The sequence below is a fragment of the Carassius carassius genome, chromosome 39 (genome assembly GCF_963082965.1).
Source record: "Carassius carassius chromosome 39, fCarCar2.1, whole genome shotgun sequence".
NCBI classification, from domain to species: Eukaryota; Metazoa; Chordata; class Actinopteri; order Cypriniformes; family Cyprinidae; genus Carassius; species Carassius carassius.
In genome coordinates, this window is record NC_081793.1 from 3,393,853 (window position 1) to 3,420,870 (window position 27,018).

The window sequence follows — 27,018 nt, forward strand, 5'->3', positions numbered from 1 at the left end:
ATTACAAAGCCCAATCCATCATTGGAAAATGCATGAGCTGTGCAGACATCTGGTATAGAGTGGGTCCACTTCACTTACATGTAGGAATCCTCTACCAAGAAGAAATTCAATTACTACTAAATAAGGAGGCTTGAGGCCCTATATAGATTATTGTGCCCTGGACAAGATCACAGTCAAATTCAGGTATCCCCTTCCTCTCATCCCAGCTGCATTGGAACATCTAAGGGGAGCCAAGATCCTCACCAAATTGGACCTCAGCAGCGCATACAACCTCATCTGGATATACAAGGGGGATGAATGGATGATGGCCTTCATGAACACTATTAGCCACTCTGAATATTGCATTATGCTGTATGTGCTGGTGAATGCCCCCTCCTTGTTTCAGGATTTTATGCACTAGGTGCTCTGGGAGTATCTTTTGGTCTACATCCATGACATCCTGATATACTCCTGGAGACTGGCCGAACATCGCCAGCACGTTGCGAAGGTCCCTCAGAGACTCCGGGAATCCAACCTGTCCCTCAAGGCTGAAAAGTGCCATTTCCAACAGATCAGAGATCTAGTTCCTAGGGTACATTGTCAACCAAAATGGTATCTTAATGAACGAGAGTAAAGTGGAAGCTATTCGTAACTGGCCCACTCCCAAGATTGTCAAAGAGCTCCAAAGATTCCTCAGATTCGCCAATTTCTATTGTCGCTTCGTCCACAACTACAGTTCCATTACCCTTCCTCTCACGTCCCTGCTCAGTGGTAACCCCAAGTCTCTATCCTGGCCAAAAAGAAACTACAACATTGGTAACCAAGAGCTGCTAGCCATTAAGTTGGCCCTAGAAGAATGAAGGCACTGGCTTGAGGGAGCTCGTCATCAGTTCACAGTGTGGACTCACAATAAGAACCTCCAATACCTCAGTGATTCCAAATGACTTAACCCTTGTCAAGCTCATTGGGCATTATTCTTTTCCAGACTTGATTTCAACATTGCATACCCTCCTGGTTCCAAGAATGGCAAGGCATAGGCACTCTCTTTCATTCACTCCTCTGATGATTCTTCCGAACAACCTGAGCAGATCCTATACCCGAAATCAGACATCATGTCTGACAGATTACCTCAATTTATGTCCAGAGTGTGGAGAGCATTCATGAAACTCCTAAAATTGACAGTTAGTCTGTCTTCAGGATACCAACCTCAACTGAATGGGGAGACAGAATGGAAGGTACAGGAAATTGGATGCTTCCTTCGAACCTCCTGCCATAACCACCTCCCGAAGACAGTATCTCTCCTGGAAATTCTCTGCATCAGCAAACTACAGGTCTTACCCCATTCCAGTGCATACTAAGATACTATAAACCACCAATGTTCCCATGGTCTGGGGACCCTTCTGATGTAAAATCGGTGTGTCACTGGTTCTGGGAGAGTGAGAGGGTCTGGGACTCATCACCTACAAGGTGCCATCTGGAGGCAAAATGACCTTGTTGACATCCGTAGATCCATAGCTCACAACAATCAACCCAGAAAAAAGGTATGGATGCCTACCATGCAAGAAGCTGTGTCCCAGGTGCATTGGCCCCTTTGAGATCTCAAGGAGATCATCTAGTATCCTTCCAATTAAAACTCCCTGATCACTACCGCATTCACCCAGCATTCTGTTTCACAACTCAAACCCTATCACTCACCAGTATCCCTTTCTTCCACAGAGCCTGGTGATGGTGATGTACCTCCTTTACCATCAGTCAAAGAGGATGGAGCAGTCTTCAAGGTACTAAAAATCTTAGACTCCTGGCGCCGAGGTGGTGTACTGGAATATCTGGTAAATTGAGAGGGCTATGGAACAGAGGAACACTCATGGGTCCCAAGAAGGGACATACTGAACCCTGATCTACTCCCCACTTTCCATAATGCGCATCCGGGAAACCTGCAACTTGCAACAGAGGTCGTTCAACTCGACGCCAGGGTAATCTCCCCTAGGAGCGTTCTATGGAGAGGGGGGTATTGTCAGGGAATCACCAGGCTCCACCCTTACCCAGTATCAGTGCTCACAATCTCTCAATTACTAATTATTACCAGCTGTCACTGATCACTCAAGCACCATACAAAAGGACTTTACACACAGACACACACACACTGTCTGGTTTTGTCTATAGCTAAGACTGCATTTGGATTGTTACTTACTTCAAGATTACTTACCTCCATTATTCTATCCTTGTCCTGGTGTCTGGTCTCCACCCCCTACTTTAAGTCTCCAGGTGATCCTCCTATAAGACAATAGGAAAGTGTTCAGTATCTCTCAATGACTGTCTAATGGTGTATGTGAGGCTACTCACCGTTCTTCTCACAAATTTCACCTGCTCTGCTGTCATATGTTTGATTGAAGTCATTTAATATTGTTTCTGGATTGTTTGAAAACTTACCGGTCTGCCCAGTGTGCATTTCCCTGACACATGTATGAACAGGACCTTTCGAAAAATACCTGGAAATTAGTTTAAGAAATTCCTGAATGAAAAGTTATTTTACTAGTAAAATTACCATTCTCTCAGAAATTATGAAATTACTCTGCACTGTTTACAGTAAAAGACATTTCACACATTTGTTTTTGTTCCACTGCACTGGTTTTTAACTATTTAACTATTAAAAATATTGTAAAATAGTGAAACTTAAGTATTTCTCCTCATTGGGGCAGATGTAGAAAATGGCTTAGAAATTAAAAACAATATTTAATGATTTACATTAGTTTATCTCTATATCTTTTGTTAAGCTTTTGCTTGTGTGAAAGCATTCACACTAATGTTTAATACTGTGTTTTTCTAAAGTCACTAACATACTAGCTTTACTATCTATAACATACTCACTCTCTGCTGTGCCATTGCAGTATCTGCCATTTATAAGTGGCAGATGCTCTGAGTAGTGTTTCCTCCTTGTGTGTGGCAATACAGGAAGAGAAAAAGTGGAGAAAGTGTGCACTGGTGAAGGCTGTAAACTAGGGAAATATAAGCCACAAACTAAAGAATGCAGGGGGTCACAGAAGAAAAAAAGAGAGTGTTATGGTCCCACTTAAGGCATGTGAATACATACAGCACAACGGAAGACTCTGTGGCAAGCTGGCACCTTTACAAAAGACCGTCAGTCAATACCACCACTATGTTTGTTCCTTTCCATAGACATCCTTGGAGTTCAACGATTGGCTGTGATTTTAAACAATCAACTACATTTAGAAAACTCTGAGTTCTCCAAAAAAAAAAAAAAAGCAGGATTTTCTCAGGACTATCATGCAACATCATTAATTTAAAGGAATGGTCACAGTTTAATACTTAAAATGAAAGTCAAAGCTGATAAAAACATCACAGTAATAAACAAGTAATCCACATGACTCCAGTCCATCAACTGACTGATTGATTTATTCAAGTCAAAAGCTGAGTGTTTTGTAAGAAACAAATCCATCAAGATGTTTTTACTTTCGCTTCTGAGAAAATTACCATAATCCATAATAACACCTCCTCCATTGAAAAAGTCCATACCCTGTTGTCCTCTTACACCAAAATTGACCAACGTATTTTGGCTTGTTAAGAGTTCTTGATCTGTGAATATTTCTCTTCTGATTCAGACAGGATTACTTTTTCACTGGAGAAAGCAATATTATGAATAGAGGACTTGTATTTTAGCCAGAAACAACAGTTTGAATTAAAAATGCTCCTAATGATGGATTTGTTTAGTACATACACAAGATGTTAATTGAGGATTACTTGTGTGATTACTTGTAGATTATACTTGTGATGTTTTTATCAGCTGTTTGGACTCTCATTCTGAAGGCACCCATTCACTGCAGAGGATTTCTCATGCCTTTCTTTGCACATTGTCGCCTTATATTTTCTGTAAGCTTTTGAAAAGCACACAGCAATAAAATTGGTTTTCAGCTGAGTTAATGTCTGCAAGCAGAGAACACAAAACCTCATACACATGAAGAAGAAAGCAGGGTGTGTGATGGTGTTGAATTAGTACCAGAGAACGTCGTGACTGGAGGGCGACCCACATGCCTGGATTACAGCTCGACACAGCTGCAAAGCTTGGATTGAGGGCCCAGTCAAGCACAGCCTTGTGGTTTATGTAAAGGAATTAAAACACAAGGCTGTATCAAAGCGCTGCTGCCACTGCGGCCACATTCATCACTAAAATATGTATAAATATCATACGCCCTATAATGTCTTTGATCATTTGAAACATTTATTTGTTAATGACGTGAGGAAACACACTTTAGCGGTCATGCTAACTGATGCCTGGACGAATTACACGTCTGCATGTCTGCAGTATCACAGTGAATTCTTCTGCTAATTAAATCATTAATATAATCTAATTATTTAGTGGGCATATGTGCAAATCTTTCTCTGGTGTATAATGCAGAAATACTTACTTGGTCTGATAATATCATCCCCAGGTAGCCAAGATATATCTGATTTTACCTGTCATAACATTGTTCTTGTAATATTTAATAGTGTGCACTATTTGTAAATAAATATAATTTATGAATAATTGTCATTATATTTCATCCTTATTGTGTGTGGATCTTTTATACACTCTAAAAACTTGTATTAGCTCAACAACATTGAAAAATAATAAAATAGTTTGCACCAATCTTTTTGAGTTACGACAGCTTTTGATGCAATGCTTTTCAACTGGCAAATTACATTGTACGATTACATTGAATTGTAGCATAAACTAGCAGCATTTGTTTTTGAGTAACCAACTTTAAACAATTTGCAAGTTGTTCTAACAAATTTATGTATAATTGAATGGTGGCAACTAATCATATCTATTTCAATTTAATTTAACAGCTAACACATAAGCTAACTTATCTTATTTGTTCATTAAATTTACATGCTAAATATTGTTGCTCATATGTAGCCTTTCACAACTTAAATGAAAGCACTACTTTTCAGCATAACAGATACTCTTTTAAATGTCAAAAATTCAAACATATCAGCATTAAACACTTTTTATTCACTAAAAACACATAAAACAAAATTTTTGAATAAGCATTCATTCTCCTCATCTAATTTTAATGAAAGCATGATGAAAACTAGAAATCTACTACCCAGTTTTTTTTAAGCTATCAGGGGAATTTCATTGAGTTACAACAACTTTTATTTACTTGAAAGGTTAAATTAAATAAATAAATACATGGTTGAAAGTTCAAATTAAAATTTACCAAGCTAGAAGTTCTGCTCAATGTGCAGATCATATTCCATACAAGTTTGTCTTTCAAGGACAATTAAATTTATCCTTCAACTACATGTGAATGCTGTTAAGATACACACGCACACTGTTCACACATAGCTTGTTTAATAGATCTAACTAATCAGTTAAGCTATTCAGTACTGTAGGCTATTTATTTTGACCGGCTGTGACACAACCAACCTGTTTTTCCAGAGAAGCAAGCTCACCTTTCATTGGACAGTCCCCTGGTCTCACGAGCCCCACCGCAATTCCATTCTCCTTATGGAACTGATTGCCATGGTGATGATCGTTGATGGTCATTCCAGAAAGGGAGGTTGCCATGGTATCGCTAGAGTTGTAGTGAGCCATGTGGCTATTGGGCGAGGAGTTTAATAAATCGTGCTGCTGGTCCATAGAAAGTCCAAAGGAGGAAACTGGAGGGTAAAGATAAGAGATAAAAGAATAAGAATGGTATAAAAAGAAAGAAAGAAGGGAAAATAAAAGGAATAAGCTAGTGGAAGCAGAAGAGGAAAGCTGTTCAAAATGCTTTTGCCTGGCCCTGATTGCTTTGCTCTGATTCCTTGTGGCATAAATGGCTTTTTAGTGCTAACAGAAGAAAAGGATTATGGTTGAATATCCACAATCCATTGGCAGAAATCTCAGAAACAACTGTCAGACCAACCATATGACTAGAGTGAGTCAACAGTAGAGGCGTCCATCAACTTTTCGAGAGACAGTGTGGGTTGAATCAATATCCAATTGTCAGGACCTGCCTCTTCCGAAGACTTCACACAGGGCTGTCACAAGCTCAATGTAAACAGAGCCAGAGTGCCGGTGTGAACCTGGATATTTATACTGCCAAACATGCCAGTCTAGCTTAAGGTTACTGCTATGTGGTCTAAAATAGTGCAGTCAAGCCAGTGTGTCCCTATGCACCTCCTGCAAGCCTTTCTGTAGCCACTTTATTTAAGGCCATTGTATCGCACAACGGACTTAGACCCTGTTATGATGAAAGTGACGTGACATTCAGCCAAGTATGGTGACCCATACTCAGAATTTGTGCTCTGCATTTAACCCATCCAAAGTGCACACACACAGAGCAGTGAACACACACACACACACACACACTGTGAGCACACACCCGGAGCAGTGGGCAGCCATTTATGCTGCGGCGCCCGGGGAGCAGTTGGGCGTTCGATGCCTTGCTCAAGGGCACCTAAGTCATGGTATTGAAGGAGGAGAGAGAACTGTACATGCACTCCCCCCACCCACAATTCCTGCCGGCCCGGGACTCAAACTCACAACCTTTCGATTGGGAGTCCGACTCTCTAACATAACATAATGTAATTTACATCCTAATTGTCAAATCACAGAAAACATCCCTTTTTTTCCCCAATAAACTGCAAGTGCTGTTCTACATGGGACACTCCCACTCCAGAGCTAAGAGGTGTTAGAAATCCAAATATTCGCTAATGACTGCATATAATTAGTAATACTATAATAATCACTGATGTTGAAAATCCATCCCATTAGTGACACTTAGTTATTAGGATATTTAGTCAGCTAACCAGCCCAAAGCAGATTATACATGTTGGATATTTCAAAGCCACATATTCCTGTGATGCAAAGCTAAATATTCATCAGCAATTACTCTACCCTTCAGAGACACATGATCCATCAGAAATCATTGTAATATGCTGATTTATTGATAATGTTGGAATGTTTTTTTTGGGGGGGGGGGGGGGGGGCTGAGATTAAATATGTGAACCCTTATTAAACTACAGGTAAAAGTCAGGTTATGCCATGTTTTAACCTAAGTGTGAAACAGATGTGTGGTGCTAGAATGTTACAGCAGATTGCTTAGCAACAGAGAACCAATCATCATCAGCCTCAGTGCTTACTCATTAAGGGACAGTACACTCAGAAATGTAAATTCTGCCATCATATCCTTAATCTAAAGACATTCTCATTCTTACTGTTCATCTTCAAAACAAAAATTGTCGATATTTTAAATATTCTTTGACAAAGAATTAAATTTTGTCCATCCATTGAAAGTATACACAACCAAATTCTTCCTCGAAGGAATCAAGAAGTTTAATCCAAGTCTTCTGAAGAGACACGATCGCTTAATATGATCAGCAGATCTAATTTAGCCATTTTTATTCAGACTGATCAATCAATGCACATACATAGAGCACATCAAAAATGGTAAACAGAAGCTGAACTGTCCTCGCTTGATGTGTGATAACCTAAGATTTTGAACAAGTTTTGGGTGAACTATCTATGCACAGAAAGTTAGAAAGCGTCAGAAAGTTTCATGAATTATTTAGTTTCATCCTCTGAGGTTTAAAAGTGTCAAACATTGATGTCAAACATTGATTGGGGTAGTAGAATATTATAGTATATACATGATTCAGAGAGAGAAGAAATAAGCCTAAAGGCCCATTCACAACAAGAATGATAACTATAAAGAAACTATAACTATAACTATATTTGGTCTAAGTGCACACTCGACTACTACTTTAAATTCTCAAGCTCCTGATAGCAAGATTGATTCTGATTGGGTGTCAATGTTTTTATCATTCATCAGCTGGAAAAAAATCATCCTTATTGTGATTCCGATGATATAGTTTCTCTGTGCCTTTATTGTTATATCTGTGGCATGGACTCTATTCTTTGATATTGAGAACGATTTTTAGAATTATATCTTTATTGTTATCTTTATAGTTATCGTCCTTGGTGTCAACAGGCCTAATGAATGATGTAGAGCATTAACAGCATTGTCACTGCCACAGCAGTGTGACTATACAAAACACAGCTGTTGATGTATTCCATTAGCATTTATTGAATACCTTCCCAGTTTTATCAACAAATTGCGCTTCTCTTTTATCTTCCTATGGGTTTCCCTGCTCTGCCTACGCTACTAAAATCTACAGCCAAAAGGTCATTGCATTGAACAGTGGGAAAAATCTCACCTGCTTTATGTGTATCTCATTTGGCACACAAACTGTCTGGAACACAGCTTTTGCACAAGGATTCAGGATCTTTGCTCTCTTACCTTTTCTCAAAGCTTTTTTCACACAGGGAATGTGTTGACTGTTCACCTAACATATACATTAGATCTTCAAAGAGAGCAAATCAATTCTAGAGTACAAAAATACTATTATATAGTGGGATCCAAAAGACTTCTGCTTATTTTTTTTACAAGTTTTTTTTTTTTTACAATTTACATTATGATCATCACAATTGTAGTGAAAAGTTGAATTGGCATGATTTACATTTCAGAACATCTTAGCATTTGGTATGTCACCCTTTTGCTTTATTTACAGCATCAAATCATGATTTGTGATCATGTTATCCCATATTATTTGAGAATGAGACAAAGAACATCTTTCTGGAACCAAGAACATCTGTCCATCAGTCACATCGATCATGTGAACTCCTTTGTACAAATTTGCTCATTTGATTAGCGACCTAAATAGTAAAGAATATCTCTATTATTTATGTCGTAACTTTCCAAACGTACATTTTGAATCCCTGATGTTCAACATGACTTTTAGACCCCACTGTATATCCAATGAGTTTTGAGTAAAAAGACTCCACCTAGTATGTCCCATAACACCTCATGCCTCTGAGGACATTTGAAGAGCACCATCTAACCAGACACTAACATCTGTTGTATTTTGAGTGTGCTGTTAACTGAACACAGGAATTCAAACTCATGTCTTTTGTTTAATCCAAGGTGAGGGGTAACATGGATAGTTGCCTGGACACAAGATCAGATCGCAGTTGTCTTTCCTTCTTTATTGCCTTTGAGTTTCTAACGGACAACATGTGGCAATAGTTAAGGTCTTCTTCATTTTAAAATGAAGCAATGGGTAATGGAATGGGTACTAACTTATTTCTGAAGTTTGCAGTTTACACTGTATACTGTGTTCTATTTTTTTAAATAGTAAATGAAACAGAATTCGTTAAGCCACATTAAACATTTCAAAGAGTATTAGGCTGTATTGATGTCACATGACATTATCAAATTGCATGTGAATAGTGACCAGTTATCACTATAGAAATAAAAGGTGTTATTTTGTTATCTAATACATTTTATTTAATTCAGTTTTGTGTCAAATATCTTCATATTTCATCATACTAATATATGTTGAGTTAAAAATTAAATGTCGTCTGATAATAGTGTCAGGAGCATTGCATGAATAATGAATAACATGAATAATTAGCATGACACTGCACTCTGAGTCATCTCAATAATCTGGTTTGAACTTCAGCTTCTACTAATAGATGCAGATGAATGCTTCCTTGTAAACACACTTCCCCTTTCATTAAATGCTGTGATACTGGTAGTTCAAATAGACGTGGGAGCATTTGATTCTTCTCAGAGTGTGAAGACGTCTCACGAAACAAAGCTCCCACTGTTACTCTGACAGGATGTCAACAATCCTCTGGAATCTATTCAAAATGGTGACACCCAACAAAAATGTAAGTAGTTTGCATCACTGGATATTACTGTTAGTTATTACTGTCATAAAACAGTAGTCAAATATTAAATGTCTGGCTACTAACATCTTTCCTCACACTTTTAAACACTAAAGCAAACTGGAGCATTGAATTCATGTTCAGAACGTGATCAGCCTTCTTTGATTTGACTGGTCATCTTGATTATTTTGACATTGACCAGCGCTGTTAGACCACTGAGGCAGACCAGCCTAAAAATGTAACAATATTTTATATATAAAAGGTCTTATATAAAAATATTTTGTCATCCTTACAATAAAGTGAAGTGAAGTGAAGTGAAGTGACATTCAGCCAAGTATGGTGACCCATACTCAGAATTTGTGCTCTGCGTTTAACCCATCCGAAGTGCACACACACAGAGCAGTGAACACACACACACACACACACACACACACACACTGTGAACACACACCCGGAGCAGTGGGCAGCCATTTATGCTGCGGTGCCCAGGGGAGCAGTTGGGGGTTCGATGCCTTGCTCAAGGGCACCTAAGTCATGGTATTGAAACAGAGCAGCATAATATAAATATAAACAGAGCAGCATAATATATTTGGGAGGATATGTTTGTTTTTTCTAATTATTGTCAATATTTGTTATGGGTCTGCACTGAGGCCCAGAAGGCAGACGACTTACATAACTTCTAATAAAAAATTTATTTTTCATTTTTTGTATGTATACCAACTCAACTGTTATGTAAACAGGCAAATCTGTAATCAGCAAATCTGACCATGTCAAAAACGGCTTTAGGAATTAGAGATAAATCCATGGATGGCACCAGGAAAAGTCTGAATATATGTTCTTAGGGGTTATTTGCTCGTTTATCTGGAACCAAACAGAAAAACACAGCTCTCCACCGACACGCACTGGGTTGGTGATGTAGAATAGCTGAATGTCTGTGATGCTCTCATCCCGGTTGACTACCCTTGTGTCCCTGAGCTGAATTTGCTCGCATCACTATAAAGTTACTACTCTCTCGTGTTTTCTCTCTGCTCTCGATCCCCTCCTCCTTCCGGGCAAGGGTCAGTTATGTTCCAATTTAAACAGTCCTATAACAGGCTCCGTCACAATGACTTCAAGGGTTAGTTCACCCAAAAATTTAAATTAGCCCATAAATTGCTCACCCTCAAGTCATCCTATGTGTAAATGACTTTCTTCTTTCAGACGAATCCAGTCAGAGTTATATTAAAACATGTCTTTGAGTTGCAGAGTGCTGCAGACGTGCTTCAGTCCAAAAGACGTGAAATTAAAAGCACCCATCCTTACAAAAAAAAAAAAAAAAGTGTCTCACACAGCTCCGGGGAGTGAACAATGTCCCCCTGTAGTGAATTGATGTGTTTTTGTAAGAAAAATAACCATATTTCAAACGTAATAATCAATTTAATCTAGTTTGCGCGTATTACACTGAAGCAGCTCCAGGAAGATAAAGATATTATGATATTATAACCTTAACTTCATGCTGCTTTAAAATAATAATGTGCATTGTGAACAGCACTTTACAAATAATTATGTAAAACAAGAAATATTCAGATGTACGCTTACAAAATGATCTGGTGACTCAGTATAAGATAGTTTTGCATGAACTTGTGGAATTCATGCAGCTTAAGTGCAGCTTTCATTAAAGTAAACAGAGGACAACCCAAAATATTGAATTCTGAAATCACTAATTAATTTTTCGTTTCATCTATAAACTTACGACTGTATATTTTGTAATTATTTATGATCATTAAATTACTAATAAAAATGTTTCCATCTTCTATTTTGGTAGTCTCAAACTTCTGTATCCTACTATACATATGCTTCGCTTCATGGCTAACAGCATTCCAGAACACTCATGCTTAAGTTCTCAGGGCAAAGGACCAAGTGGATGCATGTAGACATAGAATTCTGGAATTTTGCTCATCACGCTTCTGTCAGAGAGATAATGCCCTAAGTCTCTACAGCTGCAAATTTACCTCAAATTACACAAACCACTAGGTCTGTGGCAGAAATCCCATTCACACCCTCTCATGCCATTTAGTCCGAGAAGACTGGTGCTGGAGTAAACTAAACCCCTCTGTCAGTACCATGCCAATTAAACACTCATGCAACACATGAGAGACTTCATATGGCATTATGTCAGAGATTTTATGCTCTTTGTAAGCCTGCCCATATCACTAAGTGAGTGAAGTGACATTCAGCCAAGTATGGTGACCCATACTCAGAATTTGTGCTCTGCATTTAACCCATCCGAAATGCACACACACAGAGCAGTGAACACACACACACACTGTGAGCACACACCCGGAGCAGTGGGCAGCCATTTATGCTGCGGCGCCCGGGGAGCAGTTGGGGGTTCAGTGCCTTGCTCAAGGGCACCTAAGTCATGGTATTGCAGGTGGAGAGAGAACTGTACATGCACTCCCCCCACCCACAATTCCTGCCGGCCCGGGACTCGAACTCACAACCTTTCGATTGGGAGTCCTACTCTCTAACCATTAGGCCACGACTTCCCCAAAGTCCTAAACCATGACAATGTGCTCAGATGTTTTCCAGCAGCTCAGTGACCATTGAAAATAATAAGCTCACATGGATAATATCAGGGGCGTCATGCACTTATTATTTTTGAGGGGGCACGAGTGGGGGGGTTGACACAGCATAGGCTTATGTTTTAATAAATGTTTACTTTTTTATTCAAATGTTTTAAATGTATCATGAAATTTCTAATATTTGTAAAGTAACTGCATTTTGCAACTTTATAGATCATGAAAGTTGCCTAAGTAGCCTAATAGTGTAATCTATTATGTACCAGATATGGGTGTTATGCCATAAAATATTTTTAATATGAATGACTTTGTATTTAACGCAAATTTAATAAAAAACATTTTAAGCTACTTATAACGCTTGCATTGTACTGAAAAAAGAGCAAAGAACAATTACATTAAAGAACTTCACTGACTTCAGTCTAAATTGAAGCAATCTCAAAAACTGCCAATTTAATCACTGAAGCGGTTTACACTGTGAAATTAATATCTTACATGCATTCGTATGCACATCTGCACATTGTTTTTTCTGATGAGAAAATTTATTAGCCGGAGAGCAGAATTCAGTCAGCGCTGAACAAAACTCCAGCGTTTTCCTGTCTGAAGATCTGGCTACGTGAGACTAGCGATGACTCGTATAAACACCTCTGATTGGCCATTGCATTCATAAATTCAACAGAATCGTGTGTGATTGGTTATAATGCGCAGTGCTGTAAAAAAGGCGTTTGTCTCTGGATTAGTGCCAGCCAACGCACAAAAGCGGATTTTAATTTATTTAGCAACTTATGAACATTCTAATCACACCCGTATCATTGTATCAAATATTTAAAAAATACTGTTAGGCTATTTATTTATATTTCGGAAGCTGCATTCAAAATCCACTTCAAAAGCTAAATGGTTTATCTTTTTGTTGTTATTTGCAATAGACATGTTTGCATATATGTATATAACTCTCTCTTTCTCTCTCTCTATATATATATATTTCTCGCCATACTTATAAAAACACATCTAATTATAATAGTAGGCCTACATGGTTGAATAAAAGGGGGGGGGGGGGGTTATTCACTGGTTTGCCATGCTTATGACACTACATAAACTGTTATAATGGCTTCTGCCAAAAGTCCCCATCAGTATGTTTGGAAATACCCCCACATGGTTGGTTAAATTTATTTACCACTTTTTAAATAAGATTTGACAATTATCAATTTTTATTTTTATTTCTTGAAAATGCCACAGTTGTTCTTTTCAATACAACAAAAGTCCATGGCGGTGATTGACTGACAATTTCAGAATGTCAGTTGGACATTTGCTTGGTTTATTAAAATAATAATAAAATTAAGAATAGAATGGAAGTCAATAGAATAGGACAAAATATGTGCATATGCCTCTGGAGACACCCTAGAGGGCTCTTTGCAAGGATCTTTTAAGAGGACGTGTGGTTCTCAACAGTTATTTGGACCTAGTCTGTAATCCAGAATAAATCACCTCAATAAAGTCTCATAGCACAGCCTTATCGACAGAAAATGTTAACTGTAATTAACGAGAAAAAAAGGTGAGGCAACCGAGTAACACAACCAGAGAAGCGTTTGCAGGCAATTCAAAAAATCCTCAACTCAACCCCCATTTTAAATCGGATCTCAGTCCAAAGGGATGCAAAGTAACACAGTGATAATATACTGAACATTGCGCTACCAGAACGAGCGCCTGTGCAAAGCGCGGTAAACATAAGAAGAATAATGCATTGCTACTGAATGAAATTATGCATCCCCATGATTAGACAACTGCACTGTCGTTGAAGAAAGGCGTTGCATGCCAATATTAGAACACCGAATCAGCATTCGGTCAGCGATGAAACGTAACCACGACTTGTAATAAAAATGAGTCTACAATAATTTCTACAGGATTCAGCCACAAGCGTGATATCAGACACAGAGATGGCTGGATTCAGACACCCGTGAACACAGTCAGACGACATGAAGAGCAGAAATCATGGCCGCATCTCTGTTCTTTAGAGATGGAGGGAGGAGTGCGTTCCAACAAAGCATCCTTCAAGCATAATCGATTTACAGTGAGCTTGAACTCACCGGCAATATTCAGATTTTTAAGATACATTAGTCGTTGTATAGGAATTAGTCGCACTATTCGAATTTTCTTTGGCATCGCAGTCAGTGCAGAAGCAATTTTTAGCTGGTATTAAAATGACACATTGAACACAACAGCTCTCGTATTTTGCGTTCAGCTGATAAGAAATACAGGAAACATCCAGGAATAAGGTATGCACGCCTGTGGGCTTAATCTTGAAAACAACCACGTTAAAATATTAAAGTGTTTGGTGAAGCCTCCCATAAATACCGTTACATGTATTCCTGATTCAGTTTGAAGAACCTTGTTATAGTATTTTTTATATTTATATAGAGACCTGGCTTTTTTCGCAATAAGCGAGTTAGTATTCGAGAATATTCTAAATACAAGACATTAGTTTATTAATACGTAAGCAGCGCAGGCCCGATTTAACAACATGACATGCAGCGCCGATTTAAATTTACAACAAGGGGACGCATGTTTCATTTTTGAAACAAATCACATTCGAATATAGCGCACAAAAACCAGCGGACACATTAATAAATCGCATTTAAATACCACAAATGGCAGCTTCGACAGGTTTTACGTACCTGTGCACGCGTCGCTGTTATTGTCTCTGCTCCAGCTGCAGTCGCTCACTGAGCGCTCGAAGAGACCTGCAGTTCCTACAGCGGCCTGATCAAGAGAGGAGGCGCTAGAGACATATGACAGAGATGCCTCTGCCTGGGAGGAGAAACTGTTTTTCTTGATAATCTTGGATTAGCGCTCAATCAAATATAATAACTTGTCTATTCGAGGGGAAAATCGAAAGGATGGTAATAGTAATTGGACACTACGCCTATTTTTTAAAACGTAGGCCTACGAAGGAATTGCATTATAACATGAAACAAAGTCCCATTTACTGTGAGTGAAGACAGCAAAAGTCAAATAAATAATAATAATAATAAAAAAAGACAGACAAAACAACACCTGTGTTAACGAACTTCATGCATCCACTAAAATCACTGACATTAGCTGGGTCTTCGCAAAAATAACTGTGAGAAAATCTTCAGTGGGTCCTACATTTCTTTGCAGATTCATTGATTTTTTTTAAGTGGCTTAGGTGTCTAAATACTTTTTCAATACAGTGAAAATGACAGAGGCCCACAAAACTATTTGCTTATTTTCTCATAGCAGTCATGAGACTGAGAAATCTCAAGAGACTATTGTACTCTCCAAAGACCTCTGAGAACATCTAAGCAAGCAACAATCTCACTTTCTTTCTCAGTCTCTGGACATGAGCCCAGAGAAACATCTGTCAATTGATTTTCCCAGAGCTGGGAAAAGGGGTTGTCTTGAGCTGGACTTTCCTGTCCATCAGGCGTTTCTTTACATCCGGAGGTCACTTCCCTGAGCACCTGTTCGTTAAGCAGGTTTTGAGTGTGGATGCCCGGGTTAATGAATATATTATTGAGGGGGAAAAAAAGACTTCAGATTCTCAGTATAATTAGAAGTATAATTAGAATCAAATGCACATACATCTGATCTTCAGTAAATACCGTGATAATTTCAGAATGTAGCAAGTGAAATGGTCGATGCAACTTAAATATCATTCCTCGGGATTCTGTGCAACTGGACGCAGTTGAAGTACCGTAGTTTACCACTAGATGTCGGGATAATGCAGTGTATGCTGTGACGACACATTCTAAGAGTTTCTAGAATCGGATGACACTTAAGTTATGTAACATGCAAGAGGGAGGTAGTTCAGCCCCATATAATTGAAGATAGGATTTACAGCGATATTGTGAGAAAATGGTAAATAATATGGATCCAGTCATAGTCAGTGGCATACGGGACACCCACCCCAGCTGTGGCGGGCCCCACTGCAGGACAAAAACAACAAAACAAAATAAAAAGGTATTCTCAAATCAAACAGAACATATTTTCTTTGAAAAATGAAAGTGGAATTTGGAAAAAACCCAAAGTCTTTTATTTAAATTTTTAAACATTTTTTAGAGCACTATGCCATGCTCAAGACAAAACGCTCGGAAAGCACAAAGAATACGGTAGACTTTTTTTTTTTTTTTTTTTGTTATTGTTTTAAGTCACTTAAGATGTATAGAAAGTTACATTTTCTCAAAAAGTAGCATATATCCTAAGTACGGAATTATTCCAGTTCTTTTACTGTTCATTTTCTTACTGCAAGACATAAATTTTGTTTGTATACTTTTTTTTCCCTAAAATTAGCAATGCTTAGGTAGGCCAGTGTTTGAATTGTGTTCTGGGCATTAGCCTACATGCAATTTATTGAGCTTATTGTTAAATAAAATAAGTGTAACAGATGTTTGTGTATTATTATTGAAAGTGAAAGTGAATTGACGTGTGGCATGCAGGTGCATATGGGTCCGGGCGGTTTGGTGGCCCGCCGAACTGGGGGGAACTTTTAATTGAAACGAGGAAACAAATAGAGCCCTGCATGGGCCCGACCCTTGTCCAACAGCTTAAGTGAATTCTCTGCCCAAGTCCAACTGGATACAGTGGCTGCATCTGAAATGGCATACTTCCCTACTATATAATATGGAAAAAGCAATAGGCGAATGAATGAGTATGTTTGAATCCTTGGTATTCATAAAAGAGTAGGCGAACATTGCACTAATTCTCGATCTCTCGTGAGATCTTGTGAGACAAACGTATACTTAATTTGCATTCTAATATGCCTACTCACCTACTATATAGTAGGGAAAAGAGTATGTGATGAAAGATGTACGTTCGAAACCTCAGTATTCATAAAACAGTAGGTGAGAAATCCCCGGATGTCCTACTGCTTCAGCCCAGATTCTGCAGTGTTCATCGATGGACACTTTTCAATCCCAGGATGCCACGCGAGAGGATACGTCATCATCGAACGTGAAGGGGAGCAGTGACGAGGGTGTTTACAAATGTGAGTATTATGAACCAAAACACGGTTCCCGTGTGTTAAAGTCATATTTGTTGAGCTACTGTAAACTGTTGATTTGTTCAGGTGTAAAGACACTAGCCAGTAAATTCACAGGAATTTTTTTTCTGTAAAAACAGAAAACGTTTCATTATGTATAGCGAACAGCGGAGCTCCAGTAAGCACATGTACGTCTCCAAAGTGGATTTACATAAGCCATATACACCTTAAAGATGATTAAATGTCTATTTAATATGAGACTGGAAAATGTTCTAAGTGAATTGCAGATGAGCAAATCGACATTTCTAAATCGGATTTCAAGATGGCCGCCGATGACAGAGAGGCACGCCATGTTATCAGACAAAGGATTACACCGGAGATTTACACCACTATCGATGGCAAAACTATAGTGGAAGATGAACTGTTAAGCTTTCTTTCTGTCAAACTGAAGATTGTGCCTCAGGAGGATATTATCCTGATGGCTGTAAATCACTTTGGATCAGAGTGGATTGAAAAATCCAAGAAGGTCCTGTTTGAACTGTGTCCTGGCACAGGGCAGCATTGTGTAGCTCACAAATGACAACTGAAAGATGTCAACAATGTTAAGCATGGAGCCATGTATTAAAGCATGGCAAGCACAAGCAACACTATGGAAAACTATCTACTGCTGCAGTACAGATCAAGACTAGTATGAATCCCCCCAGAGAGAAGAAGACCTATGGAAAAGTTGGAACTGGTGCAGTGGAGAACATACATGCAGTGACAACTAAGCAGTTGAGTGTGTTCGTGACAAGCTTGCTCCTGACCTAGACTCAGAGAATCTGGTTAAAAATTTAAAAGAACAATTCCAGAGATGTGACTTGTCAGAAGATTGGCACTGAGTATATTCGCTATAGTTCCTTCAGAGTTACAGCTGAATGCAAGAAAGTAGCAGAGATGTATGCACCGCAGCTGTGGCCAGAAGGGACCTATGTAAGGCGCTTCTATGAGAATCGCAAGCCTAGGCCTGCGATAGGGGCAGGTATTAAAGCACTACTTGATGTAGAGATGAGTGTGCCTGAGTCAAGGGCGTCCCATGCATGTTAAACAATGATAAACTGCTATGAGATTTGTGTCTTATAACTCCCGCGGTCTGCAGCTTGGACAGGATGCTGGACCGAGAGCCCAACCCACTGTTATTGACAAGTTCTTTGAGAATGCTGATGTGGTGTATTTGCAAGAGACTTTTTTAGCTAGTCAAGATCTGGATAAACTTAACTCTGTGCATAATGATTTCCATGGGGCAGGGGAATCCACAACAGACCTAAATACCAGAATTCTGCGTGGCAGGATCCCAGGAGGTGTGGCCATATTCTGGCACAAGAAATTTGACCCATTAGTCACTGTGATCAGGTTAGATGTGGACTGGTGCATAGGAATTAAGGTAGTGCATTAATAAGAATGTTTTTATAATCTTAAATATACAGTATACACTCCATATGAATGTCACAAAAATGAAAATGAGTACTTGAATAAGCTTGCTTTTATTGAGTCTTACATAAGGGAAAGTGAATATACATCCATATTTGTCTTGGGGGATCTGAATGCATAGGATCTGATATATGAATATCATATATTAATTCACAATTTTGCAAAGATAACAAGGTTATTTTGTCCACCAAGGAATTACTGCCAGCTGATAGCTATACACATGTGAGTGAAGCTTGGCATACTATATCCTGGTTGGAGCATTGTATATCTACAGCTGATGCACATGATTGTATAAAGGAGGCTGAGATCTTATATGGTCTGGCCACAGCAGACCATATTCCTGTCTCTGTTCATAAATGTTAAGGGTCTACCTAAGCTTGTCTGTAGTGACAGCCAGAAACCAGGTGAGATACTGGACTGGGCAAGGCTCACAGAAGACGACCTGCAATATTAGAAGTTACTGACTGATGTGCACTAGAGGCATATTGAGTTCCCTTTTGATGCAATTATGTGTGTGGATCGCAAATGTAAGAATGTAAGTAACAAAAATGACCTATTTACAATGTATGATAGAATTGTGAACTGTTTAGTTGATGGAAGTGAACCACTAAGAAGTAAAGTGGGGAAACAACATATTGTAAGACCAGGGTGGAATGAATATGTCCATGATGTTCATATGGAGGCAAGAGATGCATTTAGATGGGTCTTAGCAGGCAAACCTAGGCATGGCCCAGTCTGTGTGCACAAGGTACGGTCTAATGCTAGGTTCAAATATGCTGTGCGTTTTATAAAACGAAATGAGCAGACTATGAGGTCAAACTCCATGGCGAGAAAGCTACAAACTAATAAAGTTTATGAGTTCTGGAAGGAGGTGAAAGTGGTTTCACAACAGCAAGATGCCACTGCCTTCTAGTATTAATGGTATTACTGAACCTGAAAACATTGCAAAGCGATGGAGGAGACACTATGAGAACATGTTTAACTGTGTAGATTGATGTATTTAACATATGTGAGATAGCTTATAGTGATGGTGTAGTCATGGGCCGGAAGAAGTATGTTATGCTATTGACAAACTTAAAATGAACAAAGCCTGTGGGCGGGATAGAATAACAGCAGAACATCCGAAATACGCTAGTCAAAGTATTTCAGTTTTACTTGCTCTATGCTTTTCTGGGTTATTGAAGCATGGCATACTTCCTGGATCCATGTTATCTCTCTATCCATGTTATCTCTTGTTAGTACCTGTAGTTAAAAATAAGACTGCTAAATTAACTACAGTATAGATAACTATAAACCTATTTCACTTGCAAGTGTACTATCCAAGGTACTAGAGGCGATCCTTATGGATAGGCTTGCAGAATACATAGTGTCAATGGATAATTAGTTTGGTTTTAAGAACAAGCATGGAACTGATCTATAGGTCATGCAATAGCACAGTTTTTATGTGTTTCCTGGATGCGTCAAAGGCTTTTGATCGTATCAATCATGGGAAACGGTTTGGTCAACTACATGAGCGTGGTGTCCTTTCTTACCTAATCAGGATACTGCAGTTCTGGTACTCTCACCAAACTATGCAAGTCAGGTGGGGGATGAGTTTGTCAACACCCTTCTATGTCTCCAATGGAGTGCGGCAGGGCAGAATTCTGTCTCTGCTGCTAGTCAATTTGTACATGGATAATTTATCTAGGGAGCTAAAGGGATGTAGAACTGGCTGCCTGGTGGGGGATAGTCTCATTAATCATATGCTTTATGCTGATGATTTGGTGGTACGATCTCCCTCCAGTGCTGGCCTGCAGCAACTTCTTAGAATATGTTCTCAAAATGGGCAAATGTTATGTTCTCAAAATGGGCAAATGATTGATTTAAAATTTTACTTGATGAAGAGTGTGGTACTGATCGCCAGAACCAAGGAGCATATGAAGGGTGTATATCCTTCTTTCTCATTGGCAGGTGAACCACTAGAGGTTGTAAAGAAAATGTAATATTTGGAACATGTGATAAGAGATGACCTCTGTGATGATGATGATGATGTGCAGCGTCAGTGTGGAAAACTGTATGGGCAGGCAAATATGCTGGCACGTATATTCCACGTGCACACTTGATGTTAACATCTCACTCTACAAAACCTACTGCACTCCACTGTATACTGCCCACCTGTGGTGTAATTTTAGTGAGTCGAAAATGAAAAAACTTCAAGTGGCTTATAATGAATCAGTATTTTGTTGTCTCAATGTATGGACCTATGTGTCTTGAATAAAAGTTGATTGATTGAACATGAACAGACATCTGAATGAGTGATATGTGTGCTATGATGTAGAATTCACTGTCAACACCACTTTAGATGAAAGTAATGTAAATTATCAAATCTACAGAGTAAACAAAAGTTATCGATTTCAATTGATCATTAGTATTGTTGATAATTTTCTAAAAGTCAGGTATGCATCTTTTACTCTTAGATTCATCTTTGAGAATTTGATGTCTTGTATTGATATATCTATGAATTGGCTATGTAATTGGCATAATCCTTACCTGACTGATAATAAAATACAAAGTATGAAGTGTGTGGACACACTTCATGCTATGGGCTCATTCCAGCTACAGAAGGCCCTGATCCTTTTGCTGCAGTCCTTTAAATACCCCAGACCAAGACAAACATCCCCCGAGATGGAGACAGGAACTAACAATTGGAATTTGCATTAACTCCGGTCCCAGGCCTGGGTGATTTTACAACTCAATGGGAACAGGGGGTAATTTACATGGAGGACCCTAGGAAAGGGAACTCCCATCACTGTAATCAAGATATCTCTTGACTCTTCGGATCTGTATTATCTTCTAATCTACTTTTGTGAGATTGAGACCATTGTACCAGTTGCACTGAGACATTTCCAATGATACTAGACACGAGTGCTAGTTCACTTGCATTGACATTTTCATGTAATCATTTTGAGCAGACTGAGTAGAAGGAAGAATGGGTATAGGGATTTAAAATGAAACAAATGGCCAGAAGTGAAGGAGGTCTTCTGCTCCACTCTGTGGGGTGTCTCGAAGATGCCCGTGTATGTTTGGATTGTCCGTTTCTCAGGAAATCAAAGTATCTTAGTTTCTTTCATCCTTACAATAAGTTGTGTTAGATAAAAAGTGAGTTATATCAACATGTAAATGAAATATATCACAGATAAATGACAGAGGAGACTGACTCTTGTCTGGACGTTACAGGGTCAGATGAGACACACGTGTTTATCTTCTGCAGAGACTGATGAAGGAATGCTGCCATCAAAGGCTCTCAGTGACACTACAGTCATCAATAAAACATTTTTTAAATCTTAAGTTGTAGTTTAATTTTCATTATTGTCATTTCAAACTGCGTTATTACAGCACTTTTCTGATTCTTGATTGCTGTTCATTTGCTGCAGATCTTTTGTGGTGGAGCAGGTGACGGCGGCATTTGTGGAAAAAGGAAAACCTGAAACCAAAATATAAAGTAAGATCATTGTTACTTCTAATACAGAAATGAAATGACACTGTGCTGTTAAAATGACTGCTTTTGTTTTGTGTTTGTGCCATGGGTAAATCTCTCCATCACTGCATCTGCCCTTGTTTTCTCATCAGGACCGAATGTTGCTGTGGTGTCTTCATCCTCATTGACCCCAGAGCCAGCGAAAGCATCTAGAGAAAGACCAAAAGACATTGAGGATGTGTTTTTGTTCAAGTTTGTTCTGCTGGTTTCTGTTCATACAACATCAGTCAATAAAACCTGAGTTTCAGAAGCTTCAAAATCATCATCAAATAATGTCATGAAGAATCTGAGAGTCAGGCTCCATTGACTGACACTGTATGAACACAAACCAGCAGGAGAAACTTGACCAAAATCATCTTTTGTGTTCAGAAAACAGACATGTAATTAATGACTGAATTTATGTGTTCAGATGAACTGACCCTTTAAAGCCCCACATAGAAACTGATTATTGTTAATAACTGTTGGGGTAGGCTAAAAAGGTTTTCTGAGGTAATTTATTTCTTAGTGATAATACTTACATTTTTCAAGTGTAAAATCAACAGTTTTCTCCAAAGACGAGATCTTCTAGCAGCTGATCCATGTCTCCTTTGTGCAGATATTACAAATATTGCAAACGCTGAGGAAAACCATACTAGGTAGTCTTTGAGTTACTGATGCTATCAGGGGTTTAATCATTTAGAGTTAACGGTGGGTCATTTTAGTAGAGTTAAAAATATAAAAACTTAAAATGTATTGGGTATACTACAATCACAATAAAAGGGCAGCTGTTTCTTCAACAAGACCACAAAAGGAGCAAATTGAACCAACATCAAAATATTTACAGACATTAAACCTGTCGGTCGGTCAGTCAGTCATATCTTTGAAGTTGTTGCTCTTGTTATAACGTGATAGGTCACATGATAACGTAAACATGACAACGAGATTTGGCTGTGGAGTACGTACCACTATCTATCTAGATTATAGATCAGTATGTACTCTTTTAGCACTCGTTAAGTACTTATTGAAATTAAGTACCTACCCATTGAGTATGACGCAGCCTTTTTTCCTCTCTCTTCCCCATTATACAGCTATGAAAATAGTTCAGTTTTGGTTTTTAATGACAAACTGGTCATACATATATTTTTTGTTTTTTTGTTTGTTTCTTTAAGTTAATTTAGAAATATGTTTAGAACATTATGTTTGCAAAATTCAGGTCTTTGTTCACCCAAGTTACAGCAGCAAACAGTGGAAACTTAAAAATACACCTTCATTTTTGTTTGTAAAAGGTAAGAATTTGAGAGATGCATTTCTCTCTAAAGGCACATCCAGTGAGGAGATGGCAAGTCATGTTCTTCAAATTCATTTTTGCAAATTTGCATTAATTTTAAAACAAATAATTAATTAAAAAATTTTGAAAACTTTTACACACAAATTCAAAACGGTTCACACTTGTTTCTAAATATGTGAATCTATGCCTTGTTGATGCTAGAGGTCAGAGGCGAATGGGCCGACTGATTCAAGATGATAGAAGAGCAACTTTGACTGAAATAACCACACGTTACAACTGAGGTATGCAGCAAAGCATTTGTGAAGCCGCAACACACAACCTTGAGGCGGATGAGCTACAACAGCAGAAGACCCCACCGGGTACCACTCATCTCCACTACAAATAGGAAAAAGAGGCTACAATTTGCACGAGCTCACCAAAATTGTACAGTTGAAGACTGGAAAAATGTTGCCTGGTCTGATGAGTCTCGATTTCTGTTGAGATATTCAGATGGCAGAGTCAGAATTTGGCGCAAACAGAATGAGAACATGGAACCATCATGCCTTGTTACCACTGTGCAGTCTGGTGGTGGTGGTGTAATGGTGTGGGGGATGTTTTCTTGGCACACTTTAGGCCCCTTAGTGCCAATTGGGCATCGTTCAGACCAGTGGTTTACATTTTTTACTTGCCCTGGCAAAATGTTCACAGGACTTGCCACAATCAATCAATCAATAAGACTTACTGTTTTCATTGTTGACCGTAACATTGTATTGTAATAAATAACCATTTTGCACAAATAGGTACAATCAGGGCCGTAGCTGGGGTTTGCCAGTGAAGGTTGTTACAGTGGGCCCTGTTTGAAATTGTTTAATTTGTATGTTCGTTCAGTTTTATTTATTTGTGCCATTTAAACAATGTTTAAGTTTTTTACAAGTTTGGTCAAGTAGGTGTCCAGGTACAGAAACCGAATAATTAAATGTAAAATAGCACTGGATAGTCTTCAATGTAAAATGAAACATACAATCAAACCAAAATTTATTCAGACACCTTCAACATTTCTCACATTACAGTTTTATTTGCTATTGCTTCTAAAATGGTTATAAAATATGACAAGAACTTAGAGTTAAACTGTGTCAGAACAAATTTGTCTTGATAATGTCATAACTTTGATAGAAATGTATTTAATGCATTACAATCAACCAAAACTACAGACAACTGTTTTTATGACAATATTTACACAACTATCAATACTTTGACCAATTACCAAGCAATGCTTCATTTTGTTCAGACTGTGGAGTGAGGTTGCATTAGCAATTAAGAAAAAAAACACACAAGCAATACATGGTGTTTTATAAGGTGCTGTTTTTAAGGTATAATTTTTGGTCCCAATTTTATATATGCATAACATTATCAATTTCACTAGTAGTTCACTGTATGAAGATTCTTTAGGTATAATATGTTACAGTTCGCTTAATTTTGCTATAGCCTACTCACTTATATATATATAAATTATATCTGGCGTCTCAATTTTTGGTTTGACTGTGCATAAATTCTTATTAAAACTACAAAGTAATTCAGTCAAGAGCAGTGAGTGATTTTCTTTCATTTTCTTGGATTAACATTACAGCTAGTAGCTAAATTAGTCACGGGCACTTTAAGAGACTATGAACGCATCCAAAATATATTTTTTTCCCTCAACTGTTGACTTGCACTTAAGAAACAACTCAGTTTTTTCGAGCAAGTTTTTTCTTTCCAAGGTGGGTATTTTGATATTTTGTATGTATTTGTCGGCACTAAAGCAAAAAAGAAGCAAATTCTGTGTTCAAGCATTGAGACGCCTTTCTCTGCGTGAGCCCTGAACACCGCGGTACTCAATTGGGCTCTTTCACATCTTTTTGTTCGTCCCTCAGCCGGGGGCCCCTATAACCGTCACCACCTTTCACCCCACGAGCGAGGGCTCTGGGTACAAAAGTTCAAAGATAAAACAAATTAGCCATGCTTTTTCAGGTAGGCCTAATTATTCCAGTTAAGGATGCACTGATCAGGATTTTATTTTACAATTAAACGAGCCGATTCCCAATTTATTTATTTAACTTACATTAAATGTTTATTTTGCTCTGTTACTGGCCAAACTAACCTTGAGCAAACAAACAAAAAATATATGCAATATGAAGCAAGTGCACAAAACAAAAACATCTGATGGACTGAATGTATTTATTCTTACTATTTATTATTAGTTTTATTTCCTTAATTATATGTGTCTGCACTATGTTTGTACTTTCTGTACAGGAAGCTCCTGACGAAATTTCTTCTGTTTGCCAGCAGGTGGCACTAAAAATTACTACTCAATATTGGCATGCATGTTTTCAGGCAAGGACTCTTACCAAACATGAAGGTTGGGGCAGATCGGATCGGACAATGCATGTTTAAGTTATTGTAAAGTCATTTTCCGTTGCCAGCAGGGGGCCCTATGATTATAACAGAATAGAGGCCTTTAGATTAGATGAGTTTAGTCCAGGAATTTTATTAAACGTGTGAAGTTTGGGGCATATTATATGGATGAGTAACAACTTCCATTTCCATGGCAGACCGCAGTGCTCGGTTTCTAATGAAAGGAATTTCCAAGAGGGTCCTTGCACCATGGTGCTCTGGCCTGAAATATTTAATCATTATGGACACCTTCGTCACCAGGAAAATGCAACATTCATAATCACGTTACACAGTGCTGATATGCATGCAAAGCTGTAAAAAGTTGACTGTAAATTAAAAATACAGATCCGAAAAGCCAACTAGAAAATGAGTGGATAAATGTGCGGTGCGATATTGAAGAAAATGCGATATTGGATACACTATACGATATTGCTTTTGTGTGTGAAACTATTTTAAAATATATTTAATAAAAATTAAAAATTATATAACCAATGCATATTTCAAATTCTTTCTTGGAAAAGCAAACATGACTACAACTTCTGAAAGTGATCGGCAGTGTTTTAGCATTACATAAATCACAAAACAAAGAAACAAATGAAAGGCTTGCATTAGATATTTAACTAATATTGAACAATATAGAAGCAGAATAATCAAATGTAAAACTAAAACACTGCATAGTCTTCACATGAATTAATATACTTTGATTCATAATAAAGCTACAAGGGTTCAGTCAAGAGCGGTGTGTGATTTTCTATTTCTTTTGTTGTTTGACAGCTGCAGGTTTCCTGTATTAGGCTGCTGTGATCCTATTGCTCCAAATCCTATTTCTGTCCAAACTGTTCATGTTCTGTTAAGACTAAGGCTGCAGAGTTCTTATAAATGTTCATTATAATAAAGTATATTTATAATGCAGTGTTAATCAACATAGCCTTTATCATTTATGTATAGAATACTATGAAAGTGTGTGCACATTATTTTAAGAAGCCACATCTTGCAGAAGCGTTTTATTTTATACACTCGAATGTTATGAAGTGAATTTGGAGTAAAAACATTAAATGTTGACTTGTTGGACAAGATGTTTTTAAATGCTGCTCATGTTTGAAAGAT

General features: G+C 38.1%; 1 protein-coding gene across 2 annotated transcripts in view; it reads right to left on the reverse strand.

The window, feature by feature from the left end:
* mapta (microtubule-associated protein tau a) overlaps positions 1–15,004 on the reverse strand; it is a 30,029-nt gene extending 15,025 nt beyond the window's left edge. Inside the window, exons 1-2 of one of the 2 annotated variants that reach the window (XM_059530437.1) lie at positions 5,889–6,021; positions 5,434–5,640 (exon numbers count right to left, since the gene is read on the reverse strand). In XM_059530437.1, coding sequence (XP_059386420.1) covers positions 5,434–5,620 — 187 coding nt within the window. In that variant the 5' untranslated portion in view covers positions 5,621–5,640; positions 5,889–6,021. Of the gene's footprint in view, positions 1–5,433; positions 5,641–5,888; positions 6,022–14,924 lie in introns of those variants that run through there. The other variant, XM_059530438.1, reaches the window with a different exon arrangement.
* Between the last annotated feature and the right edge of the window lie 12,014 nt (positions 15,005–27,018).